The 26,544-nt window shown below is 39.2% G+C and overlaps 1 protein-coding gene across 9 annotated transcripts in view; it reads left to right on the top strand.

Moving 5' to 3' along the window:
- SLC10A7 (solute carrier family 10 member 7) overlaps nt 1-26,544 on the top strand; it is a 121,742-nt gene that overhangs the window by 24,352 nt on the left and 70,846 nt on the right. For all 9 annotated transcript variants that reach the window (XM_083520121.1, XM_083520119.1, XM_083520118.1 and 6 more), the window contains one exon: nt 10,493-10,531. In XM_083520121.1, coding sequence (XP_083376247.1) covers nt 10,493-10,531 — 39 coding nt within the window. The remainder of the gene's footprint in view (nt 1-10,492; nt 10,532-26,544) is intronic.

Here is a 26,544-nt window from a genome sequence, read left to right as displayed (position 1 = left end):
ATATTTACACACACACACACACACACACACACACACACACACACACTGTATTCAAGGGACCCAGTGATGGAGTATACCTTCTGTGTATCCTGGGCTTTATCTGCATACCTAAGGCAACAACTAGCCCACTATTTGCTATATTGGAAGGCTCTGTTTCTGGCACCAGCAAATGAGCAACATTTATTGCTGTTGCTTACAGATCTCCACCCTCAGTTTCTAGGTCCTAAGGCTAGCCTGTTTGTGCTATTTATAGCTAATTGTAATGAAAATATAGATGGTCTTATTGCCCCCTAGTATTTTTACCAAGCCTTGATAGAGACGAGACTTGAGCTTGCCGGGGTGACACACCCCTCTGTTTGTGTAGGGCTGGGAAGGCTTTGATAACAAGCATACAATTTGCAGGATTGTTTGGGGACACTTCCCCATGTAATGTGCTGTGGATGATTGGTACTTTCAGTTGGAACACATGTCACTTGGAAAGCATGTATTGATGGTGCAGTTTCATACTATTCCAGACAGGCTAGAATAGTTTTTGTGGTGGCACATTTTAAGCTCCTACACTAGGAGTTTTCTATTCCTTGAAGTTCTTCCTTCTTCAGAGCTATAGCGGAAACTGATAATACTGTTTTGAAGTCCCTAGCATAAATAAGTAGGATTGTATGTGTGACTTGAAGAATTTGGTGTCTGTTTCTTTTAAAATAATGATGATGATGCCGAATTAGGAGAGAAGGTTTGGGATTAATGGGAAATTGAGGCATGCATACTGTATGTTAAATTTTCAAGATAGAGTTAATTTCATTTTTTTTCAAAGTTATGTGATGTGATCTGACTTTAAGCTTGTATGCAGACTTGTATTACAAGTATTATTAAAATAAAAAACATCAGGCAGCACAACACATTGTTTATTGTAGGAAACATAAATGTGTTTGATGACAAATACATCAAGTATGAAAGCAAAATATGCACACAACTTTCTATGCTCAGTGCTGTTGATAGTCAATATAAGTGGTGGTGGTTGCACATGAGAACACACATGCAGATCAGAAAGCTGTTCCTTCTGGATATAATACTGGGTAGATTTAGGCAACTGGTTAACAGGTAAACCACATAATGGATTATATCATTGCATGGAAGCTCTTTTCCCACCCCCACCTTACTGATTGCTACTGCTTTTAACAGATGAAATGACCAGCTTGTATTGAGCAATTATGTAATGAAAGCTTCAGTTGGCTAGGCTGTCATATAATAATTGCAGTTAACCATGTGAATAACATGGTTGTTCCATTCCATTAACTGTGGCTGATTGGTAACTCCTGTTTTTCACCTATCTTAATGCCTCTACAGATAGTTTCACAGGAAATAGCTGGAGAGTATAGGTTCTCCACAGAAAAATATTTGTGTTCATATAGCCTTGGAGGTAAGCTTAAAAGGGCACCATTTAAGATGTGGCCTTGTTCTTTCAGTTCACTTAGAAAGTAATATTCTTTGAAGTTATGGGGATGCATTGTTTTAACTAGACCTCTAATCGTGTTATAGATTATTTGTCTTGAGGAGGATCAAGGGACAAGACCTTTAAGTGTTTTCATCACAGCTTAAGATCTCAGGAAAATTTTAGCTTTAAATGAAACCTCTGTTTGGGAGGCTGTTATTGCTCTGTATCCATTGGAGAATACATTCTGAGGTAATTTAAAAGACAGAGAGGAAAAGTCACTTAGAGATATAAAGTGCTTGACTAGAAGAGAGTCACATGTTGGCAGTTACTTAGGCATCGCTGTTCAGGGGCCTCTTCTATTAAATCATAAAAGTGACAAACCATTTGTCCTGGTATGACAGCTATTGCCTAGCCTACTAAGCTAATAAGCCGTTGGTAGTGAACAAAACTGAGTCATAAATTAAAATTTCAGATAGTTTCATAGCTGGGGGTTTGGGGTTGCCTTTTATTCATTATTGAGTAACCTTTCACTATCTGAAACCGTATATGAATAAAGTTAGGTTTTGGAAATAGCCCAGCAATGGGCTTCATCTCAGACAAGGAATACTGTAGAAATTCTTTGGACCAAATGCAGTCAGCTGCATTCCGGTTGATGTCAAGGCAACTAAGCCATTATTTCATTTGTCTTCATGTAAGTAGGTATTGGGTTACATTAGAACAACCCTAAACCCTTCAGAAAAAGAGGGGAGAAGCGTGCACATTTCTGTAAAAGGAACTACAAGTTCAGTTCACTAACTACATGTGCTTTGCAACTTCCACTTGTTTCAATGTGGATTTTGTGGTAGGCCGTGCAAGTGCCTTTGAAGTAGATGAAGGTTGCATAGTAGTTTGGTGAATTGAAATATCATCTTAACTATGTCTACTTAGCAGTAAATCCCCCTGAATTCAGTGGAACTTGGGATTGCAGCCTTATACCTAATGGTTATTTGCTAAGGTTCTGAACGAAGGTGCTGCTGTGCCTTTTTATCTTGTACTAATTCACTTTATATGTTAACATTTAATACTAGAAAGAGGAGAAATTATGATTTCTCTTTCTAATAAATTTGCACTCTTCTGTTGTCATTCCAACAACTAAGTTTGCATGTCAGAGGAACAAGCTGGCAGCCAGGTGGCCCATGCTCCTTCCATCAACACCACCATTTCCACTGGTGGGAAAGGGAAATGAAGAGAAAGTATTTTTCACCCTTCACCCTTCCCCACCACTGCCACTTCTGATGGGAGGAGGAAGCCTTTGGAATATAGGGAAGGAAGTCCTCCCCTTCTGCCATGCCCCCCACCAATGATGAAGAGAGATGGATTTTAAAATGCAGGCTTGCTTCTCTTGGCAGTGGTGGGAGGTGGGTGGATGAAGGACAGGTTAGGTGGAGAGTGGTGGCTGTGCAGTATCCTGTGTGCATCTTACATGCATTTGACTTGCTCAGTTTCAACCATACCTGCTTGGAGGTGGGCTGGTGAGGCAAAGGATCCCAGGTCCTGGGCAAGGCCCATTTGGAGCACCCTGCAAGCAAGGGAGCCTTTGGCCAGCATCACAGTGACTCTGGAACAGGTAGGGATTATATGGGAGACCCAGCAAGAGCCAAAGGTGCCCTGCTTGGAGGGTGCATCATTGGGATGTTGTCAAGGAAGAAATGCAGAGTTCTCTGAAAAATACTTGTAGATGAAAAGTAGCTTTAATAATAAAATACTTCAAAATATTGTACTTTTCAGAGATTTTACAGATTTTTTTTTGATAATTTCAATATTGCCAGTATGGTCAAATTGCACTCTGAGCAAATTCCCCTTGCACCCATTTCCAGCAAAGGTTTACTCACTATTGACTTGTTTCAAATCCTGGAACTGAAAATTTGAATAAAGAAGCAAATGTGTATGGCTGATCTATGTAGTAGGAGACAAAATTCTGAATTTGTAGAAGGCAGGAACTTGAAGATCGAGTTCCCAAAGTCTGCAATACAATTGGGACTCTTGAAGGACACTTGCTAATTGTAAAGTTCTCAGACACGGAACATTTGCAGGTGCAATATTGCATGCAAAGAGACAACCCTGAGGCAGGTGGACTCTTCTCCTCTACCCCACTCCAAGCTGGGGTTTGGCATTGCAGGCACTGCCACCTCTTCAAACCAGCAAACCAACAACAGGTGAAATAGCTTTAGAACGTGAGAGTTGAGTGGAAGGCTCAGAGTTGAAGTATATTATATAATCTTCTAACTAGGGACTTGGGGAAGAGATCCTGTCCTTTGTGGAATAGCTATTGTTGAGCTAATCTTCCTTCTTCACTTCCCAAGGGTGTATTGTTGCTTTCTTTCCTCCCCCTCCCCCTTTACCCACATGATAATGTTTTTCAAGATGAATTTAATAGCAAATCCCAGAGATCTGTGTTCCCTCTGTGTAGTGCATCCTGCTCCAGCCAATTAAATCAGTAATACTTTTGCTTTTAGTTTATGACTTAAATGAATGAATGAAGGCATTCAGTTGTCTCCTTCGGACGTGTCATCTACCATGGGTCATGTAACAGAGACAAGGAGGGATGTGAGGATCTAAATTTTCACCTTCAGTGTTTTTAGATATGTGTGATAGGGCTTGCGTGCCATGCAACCCTGTTTTTGTTGCCAGGAAGGTCCATGTTCCAGAACAAGTAGTAAGCTAGTGCACATTCAACTCCAGATATGCATTCAGTTTCCACTTAGTTCAACTACAAAGGCTTATCAAAAGACAGAATCTGGATCTCACTGTGTGTTAAAGTGGTGGTGAAGTACTAAAAGACACAACATGGGCAGTTTTTTGTTTGCCTTAAAGGGACCATTTTATTCATTCCCTGTCTTTTGTCAAGCAGTTAGCGCCACACTTTTATTTTGCTGTTCTGCAATAGGATTTTTATATGCATTTTAACAGTTATTTAAGAGTCCCCATGTGCTTAAAAAAGCATCTGAATATATGTACTTCCCCCCCTTCTTAAATAAAGCTGCATCATAACCAGAGTGTTCCATCAATACAGAAGAATGAGAAGGGAGCTGTGGCTGGAACAATATGTAAAAATACTGCTCGTAAAAAATTTCCTTTATTAACTGTCATCATCCCCAGAATATATGTTCAAATAAACGTTGTGTAATAACTAAATTTGAGATTAATAGGTCCCTTAAGAAACGGCGAAGTCATTCAGGATAGTCAGTGAAAAATAGGCTGTAAGACTGTAACATGCACATATTGTCCTGCTTACATGCTCTCTCTGGTGTCATTCCCATTTATCAATGTCGGCAGGCTCTGTTCTCATTAAAACACTCGTGCACAAAAGCAACTTAATTTTCTTAAGAGGAAAGGACACCTGATTCAATTTAGCACCAACAACCAATAACTTGAATATATATTCTTTTCCATTCTGATGTCAAATGAATAGTTATGAGCAGGAGCTGAGATAAAATGCATTCCTATTTTTTATTTTTTAAGCCTCAGAGGTATGTGAACATGCTTCTAAAAAGGAGAGCATCTAATTCTTGGAAATCACAGTTAAGACTTAAACTGAGATAATATTAACTTTGGTTCCAAAAGGAGCACTTCAAAAGAAAAAGGATGCTTGATGTGGCTCTTTTAGGCACAACTTCTCACTGATTCAGTTTAGTATGGGTTTGCAATTTAGGGCCAAATTAGATGTTATGGTGAAGCCAAAAAAGCAAACATGGGTTTAGCACCCTCTTGCCCTCTGTAGCTCCCTGTAAGACTTACCCATGGCCTGACAGTGCAGAATCCTGTATTTATGTGCTCCTGGCTGGGGCTGATGGGAGTTGTAATTCAAAACATATGAGGGGCACCAGGTTGTGGAATTAGAATATATGTTCTGAGACTTACAAAGGGAAGTGGAAAGCTTAATGTGGGTCAGGGAATTGGACATGTAGTGGCAGGGGTGTGGAAGCTGTGGCTTGACTCCAACTCCCACCAGCCTCAGCCAGTGAGGAATGAAATCAAAGAAGCACCCAAAAGAGGAAATGTATTAATGGGTGACTTTAACTTCCCTTACGTAGACTGTTTGCATATGCATTCCAGACACAACAAAGAAATAAAAAATCTAGATACACTAAATGATTGTACCCTAGAACAGTTGCTCATGGAACCAACCAGGAGAGCAATGACACTGGGTTTAATATTGAGTGGCACCCATGATGTGGTGTGAGTTGTGTTGTTAAGTCAGTTTGGAGCACTGACCACAGTGCTATTAAATTAAATATACAGTGGTACCTCGGGTTACAAACACTTCAGGTTACAAACTCCGCTAACCGGGAAGTAGTACCTCGGGTTGCGAACTTTGCCCCAGGATAAGAATGGAAATTGTGCGGTGGCGGTGGCAGTGGGAGGCCCTATTAGCGCAAGCACGCCTCAGGTCAAGAACAGTTTCGGGTTAAGAACCGACCTCCGGAACAAATTAAGTTTGTAACCTGAGGTACTACTGTATATGTAAATGGTTAATTGCCAAGAAAGTCCAACATGGTCACATTTGATTTCAAATAAGCAAGCTTGCCCCAAATGAGGAAATTGGTTAAACGGAAGTTGAAAGGCAAAGTCAAGAGGGTCAAATCACTCCAAAATGTTCTGGAGTTGTTAAAAAAATGCAATACAGTGGTACCTTGGGTTCTGGAGGTCCGTTCTTAACCTGAAACTGTTCTTAACCTGAGGTACCACTTTAGCTAATGGGGCCTCCTGCTGCCGCCGCGGCCACACAATTTCTGTTCTCATCCTGAAGCAAAGTTCTTAACCTGAGGTACTATTTCTGGGTTAGCGGAGTCTGTAACCTGAAGCGTCTGTAACCTGAACCCAAGGTACCACTGTATTAGGAACTTAGTTGGAGTGTATACTGCAGGTCCAAGAGGATGCCAGAGGACAAATTCATGATCCAACAGACTCTTCTTATATTCAATATAGTGAATGATCACGGTTGTTAGGACAAAAAAATTCCTTCCAGTAGCACCTTAAAGACCAACTAAGTTAGTTCTTGGTATGAGCTTTCGTGTGCAAGCACACTTCTTCAGATACACAGGTTGTTAGGAGTTATAGTACAGCAGCATCTGAAAGGCCACAGCTCCCCTTACTCCTGTGCTATGGGCTAGGTTTCTAGGTTATGACAAAGGACATATGATTGCTATTCCTTCTGTCCCGTGCTTACAAGTTTTAGGTTTCTATCCTCTCCATTTGAATCTAAATTTCACTGGGGGGAAATGGCAGTTTTAAACAACAGCAGAACTTTGAGTAAAGCATGGATGGAGAAATACTGAAGAGGAGTTTCTTTTAAAAAAACGCAGTTTGAAATTTATATTCTGCTTGATTGTAAAAAAACAGTCAAAGCAGTTAACAAAAAATAAAACCTCATAATAGTCAGTAAAAGCGGTTGAAAACAACTATTTAAAATATTCAAATAATAATGAAGCAATAAGCTAATAGAGTAAAACACATATTTATTTTCCTTTCAGTTACTGCCATTCAAACTTTTGCAGCTGTTTTAAGCCACCACTTTCCCCCTCTGTCTCCTTCTCTTCTTGTTCCCATGCCAAGGCAACTGCTATTGTGCAACATGCCTTCACTTTTGCTCCCCTGCCCTGCCTTCATGCAAATCCAGGATTGTGATGAGGCTCTACAGATCTTCCAGTGGGGCTGCATGATGATACTCTCTCTCTCTGTCCCACACCCACCCACCTAAAAGCCACTATACAGCAAGGATGGGGAACCTGTTGCCCTCCAGGTGGTGTTAGAGTCTAGCTTCCATCAGCTCCACCTAAAGGTCAGGAAACTTGGGAGTTGTAGTCTAGGAATATCTGGAGGGCTGCAGGTTTCCCACCCTTGCTGCTAAAGCTATTCTGGAAATATACTGTTAGGCCTCCCTGTGCTAAGTAGATTCTGAAATGGTGCGCTGTGCATGTTGGGTGCCATGTATGTCTCTAGCCCATACAGAGCCAGAAATGGGGAGTATCCATCTGTGATTCCACATAATCCACTGCTTTAATAGTTACGCCCTACCTTACCCAGATGTACAAATATTAAAACAGTCTAACTTTTTAAAAATCTACTTAAAATCTTAGTTTCAAAATCTCAATACTCTCCTTCTTCTTTGGCAATCATTTGTAGCCGAATAAGATTGTCTTCCATGAACACGGTCTTACCAGTGAGTCCGTAAGTGACTCTGGAGGCCAATTCTGGATCCACACATCCTTCCACAGTGGGGACATAGGATTCCGGGTGGGAGTTGATCACAGTGAGGGTTTGCCAAACATGCCTTCCTCTTAACACGTTTCTTTCTTTTGTCCTGAGTTTGGGCATCTTCAAAGTCCACAAAACCTTTGGTGAAGGCTGTTCTCCAATTGGAACATTTGCAGGCCAGTGTTTCTGAGTTGTCTGTGTTTATACTACATTTTTTAAGATTTGCCTTTAAACCTCTTTTGCTGACCACCAGCATTATGCTTTCCATTTTTAAGTTCAGTATAAAGTAGTTGCTTTGGAAGATGATAATCAGGCATCCAAACAACATGACCAGTTCAAAAAAGTTGATGTTGAAGAATCATTGCTTCGACACTGGTGACCTTTGCTTCTTCTAGTACTCTGGCATTAGTTTGCCTGTCTTCCCAAGTGATGTGTAAAAATTTTCGGAGACACCGTTGATGGAATGTTTCGAGGAGATGGAAATGGCGTTTATAAGTGGTCTGTGTTTCACAAGCATACAGTAAGGTTGGTAGTACAATAGCTTTTTAAACAAGCATTTTGGCTTCCTTGCAAATGTCCCAGTCCTCAAACACTCTGCACTTCAGTTGGGAGAAAGCTGCACTCGCAGAGCTCAGGCGATGCTGGATATTGGCATCAATTTTAACTGCCCAGGTAGGAGAAGTGATCAACACTTTCCAATGTTACACCACTGAGCTGGATTTGTGGAACTGCAGAGGGGTAGTTTTGTGCTTATTGGTGCAGCATTTTGGTTTTTTGGATGTTGAACAATAGGCCAAGCTTATCGTAAGCTTCTGCGAAGATATTTACACTAAAGCAGACAAAGTACAGCAGAGAAGCATTCCATTAAATGCTCAAGAGAATAAAGCTGCTTTCACTGAGTACCCTAAAATATAATATTGCTCATGCCACATGAATGTCTTTGGGGCAGTGCAAGCCCAAGACATTTTGCTACCCAAAGGTCAAATGCTGCCACCCCCCAATTAGGGTCAACACTGTGAAAAGCTTTGTTCCATTTTTAATGCACCAGATATACCATACAGAAACACCTAAAGCAGATTGCTTCATTCTAGGGCCATTCTGCTCAGTGGGTATCATTTGTGCAAAGCGGGTGAAAAATGACTTATGTCCAGGTATTACTCAGCAAACCTGTAAAGGCAAGGACACCTAGAAGACAGCCTTAGAAGATGATTGCAAGGGAGATAAGTTCATACTAGAGAGGGCAGTTCTTGTCTGAAGTGCTTTTACAGCTTTGTGGGTGAATATTGGATATGCTTACAGGGCGCACCTGTCTCAAGGTTTGAAACTATAGCTTGGTAGACTATTAGTTAAATTCCTCCTTTTCAGAGAATACGTGTTCCTGTTCTCTACCTGTGATTGCTGGCTAGCAGAGTTGTCTGGACTAGTGCCTACTCCTTATGTTCAGAAGCAGAATGCAGATGAGGTAGAGGTGTTAAAATATGTTGCTGTAGTTCTACAACTGTCAACTGTGATGTTTTATTCAGCTCTGTCTATTCAGAAGCTCCCTGCGCAATGAAGAATGCCATATGCCATTGTCCTTGCTCGCTTGCTCACTAGCTGGTGAGCAAGCAGCTAGGCAAAGGTTTCTAAACCTGTGTTTCCTTGTGTGTTTGGGCCACTGAGAGAGGCTGCGGTCCAGTGCTATCTTTTATTGATAAGGCCAGCAAAGGATGACTCTAATGAAATTATCAAAGCTTTGAATTAATTATGAACTCGAATAAGAAAGCTAAGCTCTCTGGAGCCAAGCATCTCATTAGTCATTCATTCACATTGCAATCTCTTTATAGAGGCAGAAGGCAGGTTCTGCTTCAGCTTAGCCTGTGTTTGGATTTGGTTCAAACTTGCCAGCTCTTTCAAACGTCCTTGCTCTGTGGCTGCAAGACATCCTTGGTGATTAACTTGATTCTGCCTCCGTTCTTCATTTAAATGGCAGGTTCTGCTCTCCCCCACCCCCACTTCCCTTCCCTCTAATCCTGGTTCTGCATCATCGAAGTGGATGTCATGCAAGGGTTTCTTCTTCTCTGATAGCAAAGGGGAAAGCTTTACAAGATTGTAAATATTTTATGTCTCGTGGAGTTTGATAGCTTATCCTTAATGCTTGTTTCCATCATTGTTTCTTGGAAATTTAGGTAAGCACAACACTTTATTTAAAATCAATTCAAAGTCATTTATTTTTCTTACTTGTTGAGTTCCTTACATTCTATAGGTATCTCTGGCCTTCAGGATTAAAAGTCTTGTGTTCTTATGGTTTACCTATTTCAAAATGTATTCAGTTAAAAGTTCATAATGTACATGCCTAATATTAAAGTAAAATATGGCTTGCTACAGTTGAGAAGTTCTGGGAATTTGGATGAGTAACACTATTATATTCAATTATTTTTCAGAATTTTCCCAGTATTGGATTTTTATTTTCCCCAATAGTAACAGTATATTTCTAAGCACTGAGCTCAGTAAGACGTCTTCTCTAGTAAGTTTATGTTAGGATTATACTGTTGGTCTGTTTGTACTATTTGTGTCAGCCATGTAAAAAAAAAAAATCACTCTGGACAGGTCTTTAGCAGTAGTTTATCATTTGTATCATATTCACTGGCATTGGTCCATTTGCTTTCTGTGCAGCCTCCATGTTTACCTATTTGTTTTCTGAATCACATAATGTTATAGCTACTTGCAGTTGTTATAAGCAGTGATGATGGCAAGCTAGATTCTTGAAGATTTGAATGAAATGAAAGGAGTGTTTTGTGTAAAGCAGAAAGACTTAATGGTTTTTCTTTTTTCTTTATTTAGGCAGCCGCTATATTTAATTCGGCATTTGGAAGTTTTTTGGTGAGTAATCCATATTTTTTTATATGCCTCTTTAATGTACCATTGTTTAATATTTGTATTGCTTGGGAGGAGAATTGGAGACTGTTATTATCCTGGTGCTCATTAAATATACCCAAGCTTGTATTTCTTTTCTGTGTCTCCTGCTGTTTGGAAAATTAGTGCATGAATAATCTCTGATCAATATAATTTAATGATGCTTAAGTACATGTTAATAGTCTCCTTAATGAGGTGACAATCTATTATTATTCAGATGTTTTGGAGGCTAGTGTCAATATATTGATTTTCTAATGAGGCTTATCATTATTTTCTATCAAGGGGCCATGGATTTTGAAAGGAAAACATGGCCCAGATGATGAGAGAGACAATGCTAATTCACTCAGTGACGTGTCACCATTTTTCTCTGCTCCATGACCCCAGGGAGGCTATTGGAAGAAGTATAAATAAGCATACAGTCAATGCTGCTCAAAGTATCATTTCTGTATTTACATGTTAGGGTTGCACTTCCTGAGCACACACTATAAAAACATGCAGAAAGGGCAGCTCAGTAGTTCTTTCCTCTGTTTTATGTATTCATCAAATCAAACAGTTTGGCCCCTTAAGATATATTTTGTATAATTTTGTATCTTTATAATACACATTGCTCATCTCAAGATTGGTGCTGACAATTACTTTGATTAAAAGTTGCATTATAGTAAATACTTAAAATAAGGGGACATACAATATTACTTTGTGCATTATGAACACTTATCAATAAGTTAAACATGCATATACAAAAATGCTGCAAATAACATAGGTATTTAGAGAGAGATTCCATACTCGGATGTTATTTTCATGTATATAGCTCTTAATGCTTGAAGCCTGGTATTTTTCCAACTTTTACCATTTTTTAAGCACTAGAATACATTGCAGAGCACTGGTGTTAGGCCTCTGTCAATTAGCTACAAAACTGCCTTTTGCAGCTAGCTGTAGTACTACTGTGGCCCTACTATGCTGCATGATCTCAAGAAAAAATGTGGACAGGCATAATATGGTCAGTGTACTCTGCATGCTTTGTTTGGTTTCTAAGCCTTCAGTTAAATTTTATGTAATAAGACTAGTATGTGGTACAATATGGCGTAACTGTCCCTGTGCCATAAACTCCAGTATATCTGCCCGTTCAGCTCCATATTTACCTCATATAAAGTAAAGCGCACTGCAAACCCTGACATTTGCAAGAGCCCTCCAAGATGATGAGTTTGTATGTCAAGGCCTAATCTCCCAAAGAGTGTTGGATACTGAAAACTGGTTCACTGAGTTGGGTTCGATGGCCTATAGTGTGATAATTCTATGACCAGTAAAGACATTCCTATAAGTGCTTTTCAGATATGCAATCAGGTGACCTGAAAAGAGAAGAGAATGGTTTTATATATGGTTGGTGAGATCTAGTTTTTCAGACAAAGTGCTGTGCTTTTCTTGGAGGTCCTGGAGATATGAATGAGAGCTTTCTGAAATAATATGTATTCTCCAGTTATTTAAATATATTAGCATTTGATAGTCTGCATTTACTGGCAATGACAGAGGCATATACTGGATGTATGGTTTTTAGAATTTGAAACTAAACTTCAAACCAATCTCAGAAAATGAATTGCTGTAGTTTTGCAGACAGAAATATGTGCATATTTATAACTAATGTAATAACATCATAGGTCTAATTAAAACATAGTGTTTTAAAGAACTAATTGTTACAGAAAACTTTTTTTCCTGTAGCTAGCCTGGTAATTAACTAATGATAGATGAATTCAATTTACATAAATTTCAGACCAAGAGAATATTTTAGAATTATGCCACAGAGAATTGCTCTGAGTTTTAATATCATTATCTCCTCCCCTCATTTAAAAAGTTGGGTTTAGAATAATTGTGGAACATAAGTGATTTGAGTTTTCCCCATGACAGCAACTTAATAAAATATGATAGCATTTTAGTAATTCAAAGCAGTTGGTTATCAGCAATAACTGTGGCTCTAAGATGGTAGCTCTATGCACATTTATTTGAGAATAAATCCATTGAACACAGTGGGACTTACTTTTCAGTAAACACATAGGATTAGGTTGCATAGCATGTAGTTATAAAAAAAATGCTGATTAAATCTAGACTACACTCCTGCAATGCTCTTTACAGAGGACTGCTTTTGAAGACAGGAAACTTTGGCTAGTGCAGAATCCAGGGTCCGGAATGCATGTGTGTATGTAGGTGGCTTTATCATATTATTATACAAATTTTCATTGATTGCAGAGGTTTCCTATGTTTTCAGATGCTAATGTGTTAGTGATATTTGAAGTACAGAACAGTTTTGGGAGTATGTTTCTTAAAAGAGTACCTACTCTCATATGAACTTGCTGGGCCCTGCTCTCTGCCCAACAACCAATGGTGGAATTTTCAGTAGTGGAATTTTCTCCCCTGAGATCTCTGCTTGGCCTTGTCTCTTGAGGCAGAACATAGTAATAATAATAAGCCACTAAGGATTTTTCTTTTTAAAAAATTACTGGACCCCTGTTTATGACTTTATCTGATGCTTTGTTTTATCTGATGCCATTTTACCAGATGTTGTTTGTTCAATTATGTGATGTATTTTCCATTTTTATTGTAAACTGCCTTGTGAAGGCTTGTCCTAAAAGGCAGGATAGAAACAAATATAATAAAAATAATTATACAATAAAATACACATTTTATTATACTGTCGCAGACCTGGAATAATTGGTGTTGTTGGAGTTCACCTGCCAAAGGCAACTGGTTCCTGCATTAAAGGGATAAAATGCTTAAATATTAACTAATTGCACTGTTGCCCAGTTATTCTGGATGTATTGTTTCTAAAGACTGTTGTGTTGAAGTGCTGGTTAGCAGCTTGGTGCTAATATAAGAACAGTGTGACTGTACATAAATTTAGATATGTACATGCACACACCATCTTTCCACAAAATGCCCTTCTAATAAAAATGTATGGAATTCTTATCTACTCCATTTTAGTAGGCATAATGCTTTATATAGCCTGACAGGACCTGTGTAAATGCATTAGGTGCAGTGTCCATTTTTCTTGCAAATTTGTGACAGAGATTTAATTATGAGAATGACCAACAACTTACAAATCTAATTTTCATAGGCTGAGCCAACTTCTTTATTTTTTTTAATAATGATGGATTTTTATTTTTTTTAAGCAATGATTTCATTACTATTTAAAGAAATTCCATTGGTGTGGAACTAACCAATTGACTGGCATTTTTATTTCATTATATTGTACCAAATGCTGTTCATGCTTTTTTCTGTTAATTGTTCTACATTGTGTTAAAAAAACCAAAACATTGTGCAGAAAATTTCAGGGGAGGAGACTGGCTTGTTGATAATATCTTCTTTCCCAGTTTGTAAAATCAGGCAATGTTTTTTAAAAGAAAGAAAAATGTTTGAAGAATGTTGGCCAAACATACCTCTTTGCCTTTCTTATGAGCGCTTATTTTAAGCAACTAAAGTAAGTGTTCACTACTGATGTTGAATAATAATGTGTATAACATCTAGCTGTTGCAACTATGTCTTCATAGTGTAATTTCATATTCTCAATAGTCAGTTTTCCTTTTCTCTGTTAGGAATTGTGGAGAATTGATCCTCTTTTCAGCTTTAGATTCTTTTAGCTCAGATTCCTTACTCCTTGCTGTTTATTTGAGAGGACCCATGTACTAACTTAGGTCCATTAATTTCAATAAATCTATTCTGAATAGAACATAATTGGATACAACCCACCTTCTTTTCTTTTGAGTAGACTGGAAATGGCGACACTTTGCTATGGCAGTGAACTGTTTGATGACTTAGCTTGTGGAAATTATTTCAAACTTTCATTAATCTGAAACTGGTTTTGGAGATCTTTTGATTTGAAATGTCTTGGTGTCATAGATCCTAGAATGGTTTAGATATTTTAACTGCAAAGCTACCAGGGCCTGCTCAAGACACTTGGACTGCCTGAAGCAAAGATAGCACGACACCTCATTTCCGTGTACAGAAGCTGACTGGACTGGCAATTGAAACTTGCTTCAACACTGGTGATGGGAAAGCATCCTCCACCACATCTGAGGGTAGGCAGGGTTGTGTAGCAGATGCATGACAGGCCATGTAGCACATCCTATTCTTTTTTCCCACTGAAGGGAACAGCCAGAGGGTTGCCTATACTGCTCCACAGCCTGTCTTGCCTAAGCCAATTGCCTAATGGTAGGGCTGGCCTGAGAACCACCAGTGGCAGGCAGTTGCTTTGCACCTGGACAGATCTCATCTCATGAGTGAATGAAATCTGCTACAGGTTCTCTCCCATAAATTTATGAACAATTGGAGATCATATTGGTTGAGCTCATATAAGGGTTTATAGGTGATCAGCAACAACTTGAATTGGTGTTCCATATATATAGGTGGTAAGAAGAAAAAGCAGTTACGGTACCTACCATGCATCTCTTATGGCTGCAGTTTTGTGAGATAAATTTCAGGAAGGCGGATGACGAAATGCATACAGGAAGGTTTCCAGAAGTGTGCTGTCTTTCGAGAGTTCTCAGAATCCTTTCCATGTCTTATTGTGTCTATTAACCTTCTGCAGCCCAGCAGGAGAAAGTCTTACAACTATGTATGTGAGATGAGGCCTTGTGGTTGGAAGATAGTGGCATGTACAAAAGCACCCTCGTCTATTCCCTAGCTAACACTGCCTGCTGGTTTAGGAGCTGGGAATGTAAAGAAGAAAATTGGGTTGCCTTTATTAGTAAAACCAATTTCTCATCCGTATGCTAGAACACTTAAATTGCTTAGTCTGGAGTAATCCCACAGGATTTGCTGGGGAAAAGGAAAAAAACATTCCTCAAGCATTATCGTCTTTATTTCTGGTTTGCTAGTTTTCTTTATACTGCAGGCTTCTGGCAACTTTTAAGCCTGCACATGGACAAACCTGTTCAATGAAAGATTGCTTGTGACATCACCCAACCATAAATCTCTCTTTTTATGTTGATGTTGTGCATATTACTATAGCAACAAATAATTCTGTGGTATGCACTAATGAGCCATTGGTGCACTTATGGATTATTTGAAGTCCTCCTTGTTTTGGCCTCCTGCCTATCAATACACCTGAGGCATGTGGTTAATGGCCTATTAAGGTACACCCTGTTGTGCATTATTGCTTAATTGTACTGTAGTTTACTTCCGTTTTTAAATTTTATTTTACTTTATTTTTATTTTTTGCTGGTGGGAGTAAATGCAATGCCAGTTTTTTAAAAGACAAAATGCACATTATGTGCAAATAGGATAGCAATAATGTTACTCTTTAAAACATTTTTTTAGTAAATGGAGTTTTAAATACATCAAAAACAATGTGAATAGTTTCATATCCTTCTAAAGCTAAATAATTAGCAGCCATTGTGCAGTTCTTTTTTTATATTATTGGCTGGACAGCATAAAGATGAAAGAAGATTTATAGATAGTACTGCACTTCATAGCTGACTGAAGCAGGTGTTAGAAATGCAGATGATGTGCATTGACCAAAGACTGTACAAATTTGAAATGAAAATGCCAGTGGTCTGCTTGCAGTGCTATGCACATGTGATGTTTCCAGTAGCTGAATTATTAATTTTGTTGTGCAAAATTGTTCAGCTGTTCAGAAAAAGGTGCCCTTTGAAGATTCCCCCTCACCCTTTATTTGTATTTGACAACAAGCAATCTCTGTTTTGCTTCATTTTTATTGTCTTTGCTTGAAAAAGCGACCTGCAAATTCAGTAGCCAGAATAGTCTAATTGGCCAAGCTCCTAAGAATTTGAATGCAGAAGAGGAACTGCTGTTGCATGCAAGAATTTCTGCATATGCACTCATCTCCCAAAATTACAGTTAATTATGTGGCAGAACCAATTACGCCTGCCATCAGCTTGGGCAAGGGTGGTAAACCTGTGGCCTTCCAGATGTTTATGAGCTGCCAACTCCAGTGGTCTAGCCAATGGTCAAGGATAATGGGAGTTGGAGTCCAACATCATCTGGAGGACTACTTGTTCCACATCTGAGTTAGGGAATGCATGCATGGACCAGAATGGCCAGGGAACAGAACAGGTGCAACCCCAAGAAGTGAATTGCAGGGTGGTTTATCCCAAACATGTACTGTTTTGCACAACCACACTCCATTTACAGAGGCCTACCAAACTTACATGTATGTGTGCTACATCCATTCACAGATGACCCTTGCTAGATTGGAGTAACTGATTGGAATAAAATAATATTTTCTTTAAATAAAAGATCTATATGAAATATGTTTAATATTCTGTGTTCAGATCCAAAATACATAGTTAATGTAAATGTATACAAGTGCAGTTGTCAGCTGTTTCAAATTTGTTTTAGCTGATCAACCCTGTCTTTTAACCTATAAGCTATTATGTTGATAAAAGCAACTGCTCTTTACATGTTCTAGATTTAGGTGAATTGACTGAGTTCACACAACATTCTTGTCTGATTGCCTATGGTCCTCAGGTCAAGTTCCACACTTTACTCCATTGTTGATGTATAGAATAGTTATTAACCTTTAGTTATTGCACATATCCTGCCTCATGGCAGCATACATGGTTATTCTGTCCTTTTTATCATCACAACAACACTATGAAGTAGGTAAACTGAGAGATAGTACCAGGAGCGAGCTTCATGGCTGTCTGGGAATTTGAGACCAGTTCTTCCTAATCTAGTGGCGATAAAGGGTCTGGAAACCAAGCCTTCTGAGGAACGGTTAAGGGAGCTGCTATATTTAACCTCAATAGTAGGAAACTGAGAGGAAATCTGGGGCAACCCAGCTAGATGGGTGGGGTATAAATAGTATTATTATTGCCATCTTCAAATGTCTAAAGGCTGTTGCATGGAAGATAGAGCAAGCTTGTTTTCTCCTGTTCTGGAGGGTAGGACCAGAACCAATGGCTTCAAGTTACAAAAATGGAGGTTCTGATTAAACATCAGGAAGAACTTTCTGATGGTAAGAAAGAACAGACTCCCTTGGGAGGTGGACTCCCTTGGAGGTTTTAAAGAGATTAGATGGCCATCTGTCATGTATGATCTACTTGAGATTCTTGCATTTCAGGGGGTTGGACTAGATGACCCTTGGAATCCCTTCCAGTATGGAACTTGAACCCATGACCCTGAGATTAAGAGTCTCATGCTCTACTACAGGCTGAGCTGCCCCGAGAACACGTGAAAGGGCCTTCTCCACAGCAGTATCCCATCCCTGGAGGTGTGTCTAGCTCTGACATTTCAGATTTTTCGTTAGTTGGTGAAGACACACTTCTTCACACATGTCTTTGCAGGGGGAGTAAAGGGGTGGTCTATAATGAGCCACTCAGTCTGCAGCTGTTTGTCACCAGCATATTTTAAGGATATTTTTTGATATTTTAATTTATATAAGGTTATGGTTTTACTGTACTCACTTGGCTTATTGTTGTGTTCCTGCCCTGAGAGCACTTGGTAGCCTAGAAATAGCATTGAATGTATTAATAGAAATCTGGAAGGAATTAGTGCATCTAAGCAGTCTGCAAGGCATCAGGTCCCTTAAAAGTACAATTCTAAGCAGGTTTATTCAGATGTTCCAGTATATTTCAGTGGGATTTATTCTCTAGTTAACCGAGTTTAGGACTGTAGACCCTGCATCCCAAATGCTTGTTTATCAGCTGCACTGGTTAATCAGAGTTCAGATCAGTTAAACCTTGCCTTGTTGTGAATATGCCTCAAGGTAATGGTGAGATGTTTATGGGAATAAATTTACAATTGAATTGTTTACTTGTTAAAGCCAGAGGCTTTTACAAGTTATCGGATAGTGGTACAAAATAATATAACCATGACAACAACAAAAAGTATAAAACAACATTAAAAGGCATCAGACTGCAAGCTGTCCCCTGTGGGTAATGCAGACTCCTACCACGGCTTGCTTGTTACCTCAAGAGAACAAGCTCCATTGCTAAAAAGCTGTGATTTACTTTGCAGTCATGCTGAGTCATGGTTTGTGCCCTGTTCTTTGAAGAAGGGCACATGGGATTCATTTTGTTCCTTTAGTGTGTTAGGCTGAGAGAAAGTGATATAACTAGAGCCATGGTTCATGACCAACCATGGATTTGTACCTATTTGTCCCACTTTCCTAGCCAATATTCTAACTAATACTTAGTTAAATCCACAATAATTCTGTAAAGCTGAGAAAATTGAGAAGCGTGTACGACCATACCTTGGAGTTATTGTGGGTTCCGTTCCAGACCACCGCAATAAAGTGAATATCACAATTAAGTGAGTCACACTTTTTTTGTTTTGTTTCCCAATGCATATACAGTGGTACCTCGGGTTACATACGCTTCAGGTTACAGACTCCGCTAACCCAGAAATATTACCTCGGGTTAAGAACTTTGCTTCAGGATGAGAGCAGAAATCGTGCAGTGGCGGCGCGGCAGCAGCGGGAGGCCCCATTAGCTAAAGTGGTGCTTCAGGTTAAGAACAGTTTCAGGTTAAGAACGGACCTCCAGAACGAATTAAGTACGTAACCAGAGGTACCACTGTATAAGTTACGTTTACACTATGCTGTGGTCTATTAAGCAGCCAGGCTACCTGCAGCTGCACCCGCATCCTTGTAAGGAGCAGCAGGAGCCGCTGCATGGCGGGGGCAGACTCCTGCAGCCTTGTCTCCAGCCCAGCAGCAGCAACTCCTGCAATTCTTCAGTTTGTAAAAAGCTCAACATCTGCGAAGCACAATAAAATGAGGTATGCCTGTATTCTGCTCCATGGTATTCTGCTTTCCATTTTCTTACATGCCCGTAACTCAACCAAGATGGGGCACATCAGTAGCCTTGGTTTCAGAAACTAGTGAACCTGCAAATATGCTGCCTGAATATGAGACCTGCAACTCTGAGGAAGGCCCCTTGTGGCTTAGTTTATTTGTGTTGAAAGAAAGCTTTTGTTTATGGAATATGGCAGAACAGCTCTCAGGATGCAAAACGAGGTGATCAGACTGTATACTGTGCTCAAAGAAAACAAGGGGAGATATGTATGCATTGGCTCATCTTCAGCTGTGAGTTTGGTGGGAGCAAAGGGCAGGAGTAAATAATTTAAGGTTTCTAATCTATCATTTCCCCTGTAATTTACATGTAAATGAATGGAACCAGGTACAAGTTATGGAATCATAGCCAAGGGACAGTGAAAAGGAGGCCATCTGTGAAATATGGGTAAAAGGTTATTGCAGAGACTGTGGAGAGAACAGATGCCCCCTCTTTCCTGAGGACACATGCTTAAAAACCCGTATATTTTTATTCTGAAAAAATAATTTGAGAATAGCTCTGGGATAAATAGCATTTTGAGATGGTTCTCCTGGGACAAAGAATACTTTGGTTCCTAATCCCTGATAAAGAGGCTTTTTGCTCTTTTATCTGAATTGACAAGGTGTTCAGGGTATTCTATAATTTACATCACATGATCATGAGGGCACAGCTCCCATAATCTCCAAGTGGTAAGGGATGATGAGAATTGTAGTCCAAAACATCTGGAGAGGAGCAGACTGGGGTAAGTGGGTATATGGAGGAATCTGAAGCAGTAGAGCAGTTTAGTAAAGCAAATAAGTTTTAGGAGGTGGCCAGCCCTCATAATTGCAAAGTATTAAAACTTACTGTATCATACTTCAGTTAACTCCAGTACACTCCTCTGTTGTCTCCTGAAACAGACAGGTGCCAGCCAGTACAGAGTCCTTACAAACTCCTGTATGAAAAGTGAGTAGCCACTTGCCAGAGCTCAGTACTACTTACACCTCCCAGTTTAACTTTTTGCTCAGAGTAAAGTGATTTTTTTTCTTTACAAAAGCAGTGGAGGAATGTGCAGCATTCCAGTTTAAGAACCTCTAGAAAGTTGTGCCCCATTGTATATCTCTGGCAGCATAAAGCTCTGCATTGCAAAGGCTTTGGCCATATTCTGTCAAGGAGCTGTTGGCCCATAGGAAAGATGTGTGTCCTTTGTGCAAAATATTGCTAGTGCTAATAATAATATACATTCTCAAAGTGCTTTGAGAAGGTGGAATTCAAAGCACAAACTTACTGTGACAATCTATTCTGTAGGCTAAAAAGCAGTTATTTTCTGATACACACAAGGGTAACAACTTGGATAAAATTTAAGTACAGTGGTACCTTGGTTTAAGAACAGTTTAGTTTATGAACAACTTGGATTCAGAACACTGCAAACCCGGAAGTAGGTGTTTTGGTTTGTGAACCTGCCTTGGAAGCAGAACGTGTTCCGCTTTCTGTTGAGTGTGTTCCATTTGTAAATTGAGTCCCCCGCTGCTATGGGAAAGCATGCCTTGGAATGCTTTGGTTTAAGAACGGACTTCCGGAAAGGATTAAGTTCAGAAACCAAAACCACTGTATAAAGAACAGCACACATTCTACTGCTACACTGAATGAATGAGGAACAAACATAATTTGATACATGCTTTATTAAAAATAAGTTCTGCTCTGTTCAGTGAGACTTGCTACTAGTAAGTGTTTTTTAGAATTGTTGCCTTGAAACAATGTAAGAACAAGGTGGCACAGAATTAAAAAAAAAGTTTTTTGTAAAAAGTTTGTCTTACCACAAAACGTTGCCACAATTTTTTTTGAAGTATGAAAAAGGTGCATAACATAATTTGTGCAAAACAAATTAAAGTGCAAGTATGTCACTGTGAATTTGTAAGCAGTTTTGTTAGCTCAAGAGCATTATCTTAGTTAAATCCTCGAACATTTCCTTAGCTGTTTCCTTAGCCTCATCATTTTGTGTTCTATTATTATGATTATACCATGTTGCATGGCCATGCTATGCAATTGGATTACTTTCTTTTTCCGTTCCATTTTACGATGCCTGTATAATCACCCAAATTGCTCATTTGTGAAAAAGCACAAGACCCAGGCACTGAGTGTATACCCAGAGAGACAGTGGCTCTTTTTTAGCATGATTTAAATAGCAATATGTGCTTAAACCCTGGGTTTTATTTTTATTTTTTTAAATGCTCAGGAGGTTTTATTGTGTAAACTACAAAAACATCTTCTTAAAAACCGTAAGTTGAAGAAAGATAATGTTTTCCTTGCATCGTGATGAATGTAGCAATTGTGCACATATGCTGGAATAGATCATATTGAACATCCCCTGAGCTCCGTTTGCAGACAAGTTGTAGCTCCACCATGACAAAATTCCCACAAGATCTTGAATTATTAATGCTCTGGAATCTGCGGGATTCAGCAGATAACGTTCAGAATTATTGATGGCAAACTTTATCCCTTTTATTTTCTGAGATGCATAATGAAATGGGGAGCCCAACAAGATATTGCGGATAGCGTTTAGGCTAATTTTTGTAGGGACCAACTGTCCTTTTCTCTCATCTAACGTATGTAAATATAATATTTTTCTCTTGTGGCAAAGGGGAGGAGACTGGCGCTGATTTATGAAGCCTTCTAGCATTCTCTGTGCACTGCATCCTGTGAGGGCATGATGCTCTAATTACACTTGCTCTGTATAATGAGAGCTCTTAATGACAATTACGGATTATAGTTAGGGTTGCTCAGGGATTTTTTCCCCCCTCATCTTGAGATGATATATTGACTTTTGCACAATAAGTCTTTATACCGTATGGGTGCAGTGGGCTAAGCAGTGCTCCTTTGCTAGCCCTTTGGGGGGAAATGGAAGTTGTACAGCCGAACAGCTTGATGAACTTAAGTTCCCTGTCAATATTTACACCGCGCACCGGCTTCTTTGAAGTTTATGAAGGTAAAATGACATTTCAATGTGGGCCTTGGGTTCACTATCTTCTAAGCAGCTGGTCCTAATAGGCAGCTTCTGATTTGCACATAGATTTAGCTTGGTGTTTAGGGTGGAGCTAGGCATAGTCATAATACAGGGTTCCAACTCTGTTATGTCCTTGTAATGGTGGGGTGGAGAAAAGTGCACTAGCAAAGCAAAATAGGTGGCTGGGTGGGCGGGCAATATATAATCCTTTCTTCTGCCTACCAATTACTCTCTGAAAATGCCTTCCAGGCTGATTTTAATTGATTTTTTTTTTAATGAAGCCTGGCTTTAGTGCCCTAAAAAAAAGGCCTGTTTGAGGGAGAGGAATAGCTGAGGGAGGGAGGGGGCATTTACAGGGATAAACTGGTGAACTTGGGAAGTCTTAAATACCAGTTCCCCCCTCTATGCTCTCCTTTGGCCATGCATTCCCATTACCTTGACAAATGTGGGCTGCAGAATGTGTGTGCAGAACATCTAGTTTCACCCTGAGGCTGTTTTTGTTGTGTTTTTTTTAAGAATATGGTTCAAGCTTCTGAACATTATCATAGTTGCTTCTCATTTTTCATGCTTTGGCAATAGGCTTTTGCTGAAATGAAAGGTTAGACTGAAGGCCAGCTTTGTTATTCCGGCCACTGAAGAGTTAAGAAGCAAAATCTGCCATTTTCTTTAATACTATTGTAATTACTTCCCACTCACTTCCAAACACACAACATGTCTGTCCCAAACAGTATTTTCCTAAGTAGGTAATCGTGCCTTGTGTACCTTTCCATTGTGAACAGAACTGTTGAACCAATTGAAAATACGTTTCTCTTCCCGCTCAGCTTCGCCTGAGTGGATGCCTACCTTTTGCTGCAAGGTAACAGCAGGAAGCATTTGTCCCATGTGTCTTGGAAGATTAATGGTAGAACTGTCCAAACCCCTAGAGAAGCCTATCCTAAGTCTGCCTTTTGAGTCTTAAAGACTGACTGTGACCATGTGCTTGCCCATTACTTAAATGTATGTTAAATTGCAGCAATAATTTCAGTAATGTGTGGTTCTGGTGTTGCTGTTGCCGCATTCCCTAGTCATTAACCAATTCAGTTTCTGTGGCCTGAAGTCATTGGTTTTCTAATGCTACACCCCCTTTCTTTCAGATTCTTTGATTATAGAAATAGATGGTTTTGATTATTTGTTTTTGCGTAAGTTTTGCACTGCTTCCCAAATATGTAAGTCATCGAAAAAGCAGGGTTTTTTTTAATGGACTATCCATTGTGCACACACCCCACAATTCTTTTTAAAAAACCTGGGAGAACATCCATAAGTTCTTTTACACCTGTTTTTTTAAAAGCACCCTATCACCATACTACATGCAGACAAATATTTTAGAACTACTATAGTACAGTTTTCTCAGTGAAGAGAAGCACACACACACACAACACATAAATACACAAACACCTGCTGGTAGTTATAAAGTGGTACATAAACAATAGTTGGAATTGTTAAATCTGAAACCCACTGAGAAAATACAGGGAAGACTCAAAGCATAAAGCTCAGAGGTATACCTTTGGTATACTTTACCATAGTTTGGGGGGGAAAGTGTTATGGACAAAAAAGAAAGAGCATCAGTTTTTGTCCACTGCTTTGTCTTCATGTACCCGCCCCTCCCCCTGCCGCTGCCACCGCCAGATTTCAGCAACTCCCAACACAAAACGAGAAACATGTATACTGGGAACAATAAGTTGATTAGTTAAGCAAAATGGTTAATGAAGTGGTTGCAATTTTATGCTAAAGTATTTTGGTAACCTTATTTTAATACAATTGTACCTTGGTCCTTGAATTTAATCTGTTCTGGCAGTTCGTTCGACTCCCAGAATGGTTTGAAAACCAAGGCGTGGCTTCTGATTGGCTGCAGGAGCTTCCTGCAGCCAATCGGAAGCTGTGGAAGCCAGCTGGATGTTCGGCTTCCAAAGAATGTTTGCAAATTGGAACACTCACTTCTGGGTTTGCGACATTCGGGAGCCGATTTGTTCAACAACTAAGGTGTTCAATTACCAAGGTACCACTGTACATGTCCTAACAACTGAATTCTTAGAGTGCAGTGTGGTGTCATCAGAGTCACTACTCTGATGTTGCACCCTGATAGATCATTGCAAAGTGTTAGGGTAGAAATTCAGCTGTATGACTGTAGTATTCATTTCTTTTTCTTTTGCTGCATTATATACTTGAAACTGTCACAGTCATAAACTTAATGTTCTTCCTCTCCCTTTACTAATGCTACTATGACACATTCATTTTTACGAAATGGGCATTTTCTTTACTCATGATTATATCCTGGACAGCTCCACTCTCCTGACCCATTTCCTAGAACCTTCACAGTTCTTTTGTTATTACAGTGGATGTAAAATCCTGTTCAGTAATTTAGCTGTTTGTCTTCCTTTCTCAGAGCGTTGGTGAGTGCATCAACAGTAAAATGGAAAAATATTCCACTAGCAAATCTGTTACTGTGAAGTGTATAATTTGGCAAGAGCTAAGGGCCATTCCTTGAGCTATGGGGACTTTGATATCCCTTAGCCATCAGTAGCACATATTGATTCATTACATAATAGTGAAAGTACACTTTGGTATTTGTGCAGTCTTAGAAAGAGTAGTGTCCATTATGATGATTTTACTCTATGTTTTTGAGCAATATGCAATAGAATGAGGAAGCTGATCAGTAGAAAGTACACAACTGCCTACAGAGGCTACATTTCTCAAATAAAACACAGGCTAAGTGTAAAACAAACTAATAACTTGCTTATGCGAGCCATTTCTTAACTTTTTGGGGACCTTCCTTCCCCATTTATCTTTTAAAGTTTTTCCAGAAATGTGACACTTTATTGAAATCATTGGGTGGTGTCTGACGAAGAGCAGACCTATTTAAAAGCTTCTATTTGGAGAATGGTTTAGTTGGGTACTGGCCCCCTCCTGAAAAAGTTTGCTGACCCCTGGTCTCACCTGTATGGCAACTCCTAGTCTAACTAGGCTTTTCAGGTGCTAATTATTTGTAGAGTGTCTGATCTTAAAATTGTCTAGCTGCTGAAGACACTCCAGAAATAGTATCCTTTTATCTATAAAATGGAATATTAGTTGGAGTACACAAACATTGCAGTTTTCTAGCTGTACGGGTTGTCCCCAAGCTCTGTTCTAATATATTTCTCCTTGACTTTCCACATTCTGGGCTTGTTTGTCTTTTATGTTCAACATGTAAAAATAAAAATTTAATTGTACAGAATCAGGCTGAAGGTTCAATCAATGGACTGAAAGTTCAGGAACCGGGTGTGATTGAGTGTTCTTAGGATATCATAACTGGTCGCATTTGCTTGTGTCATGATTTCATAATTAATTGTTTTTCCTTTGAGTGCAATGGTTTGATTCCTATTTAACAGGTATATCAGTGGTTCTTACTTATTTGCCAATAATTTGTCTATTTTCTAAAGCTGTCTATATCCCAGACTCTCTGTGCATACTCTCATTATCATCTTAAAGCAATTTGTGCATATTACCATATGTCGAATACCTGTTCTTTAAAAGTGTTCCCCTTTGGTGCTTGATGGCTTCATCACTTCCAATATTTCAATGGAATGCACTGGATGGGTTTACCACAGAAATGTTGGTGGGACAATAGATGTGGGAGGGTTTAAAATTGATAGTGTTGAGCATACCTGTAAAGGTTCTTTTTCTTCTTTGCATTTTCTCTGCACAGTTTATATATAGCATAGCAACAAAGTGAGATGAATCCTGATTTGACCTTAAGTGCCTTGCCATTCAGCTGAGTGGTTTCCCTGTAGGAATAAAAGCTGACACTGCTTTGCCTGAGTTCCTTCAATCAATATTAGCGTGGGACAATACACATTATATAGATATGAAATAAAAGCATCCCTATTGATACAGATGGATAGACAGACATATTCCTGGCTCAGATCTTAAAAGGTTATGGCAAAGAGCAGACTATGTCTGGATGGGACTGAAGAATTTTCGTCACTGGTGAGTTAACTATAGATAGGCAGGCATTGATTCCCACATCTTAAGGCCTTTTGATTTGGCTTGGAATTAAATACTGTTACCAAAAGAGGACTGATTTCTTTCGGCTTGCAGAATGCACTTATTAAAATTATGTAATTCATGAATATAAATCTAAAATAGAAAACTTGTAAGGAATTTGACTGACTAGAAATATGAATTATGATAGAGGTGCAGGG

Source organism: Podarcis liolepis (genome assembly GCF_965112155.1).
Source record: "Podarcis liolepis genome assembly, chromosome: 9".
Taxonomy (NCBI): domain Eukaryota; kingdom Metazoa; phylum Chordata; class Lepidosauria; order Squamata; family Lacertidae; genus Podarcis; species Podarcis liolepis.
Note: the sequence above shows the minus strand (reverse complement) of the source record. Positions and strands in the feature narration are given on the sequence as shown.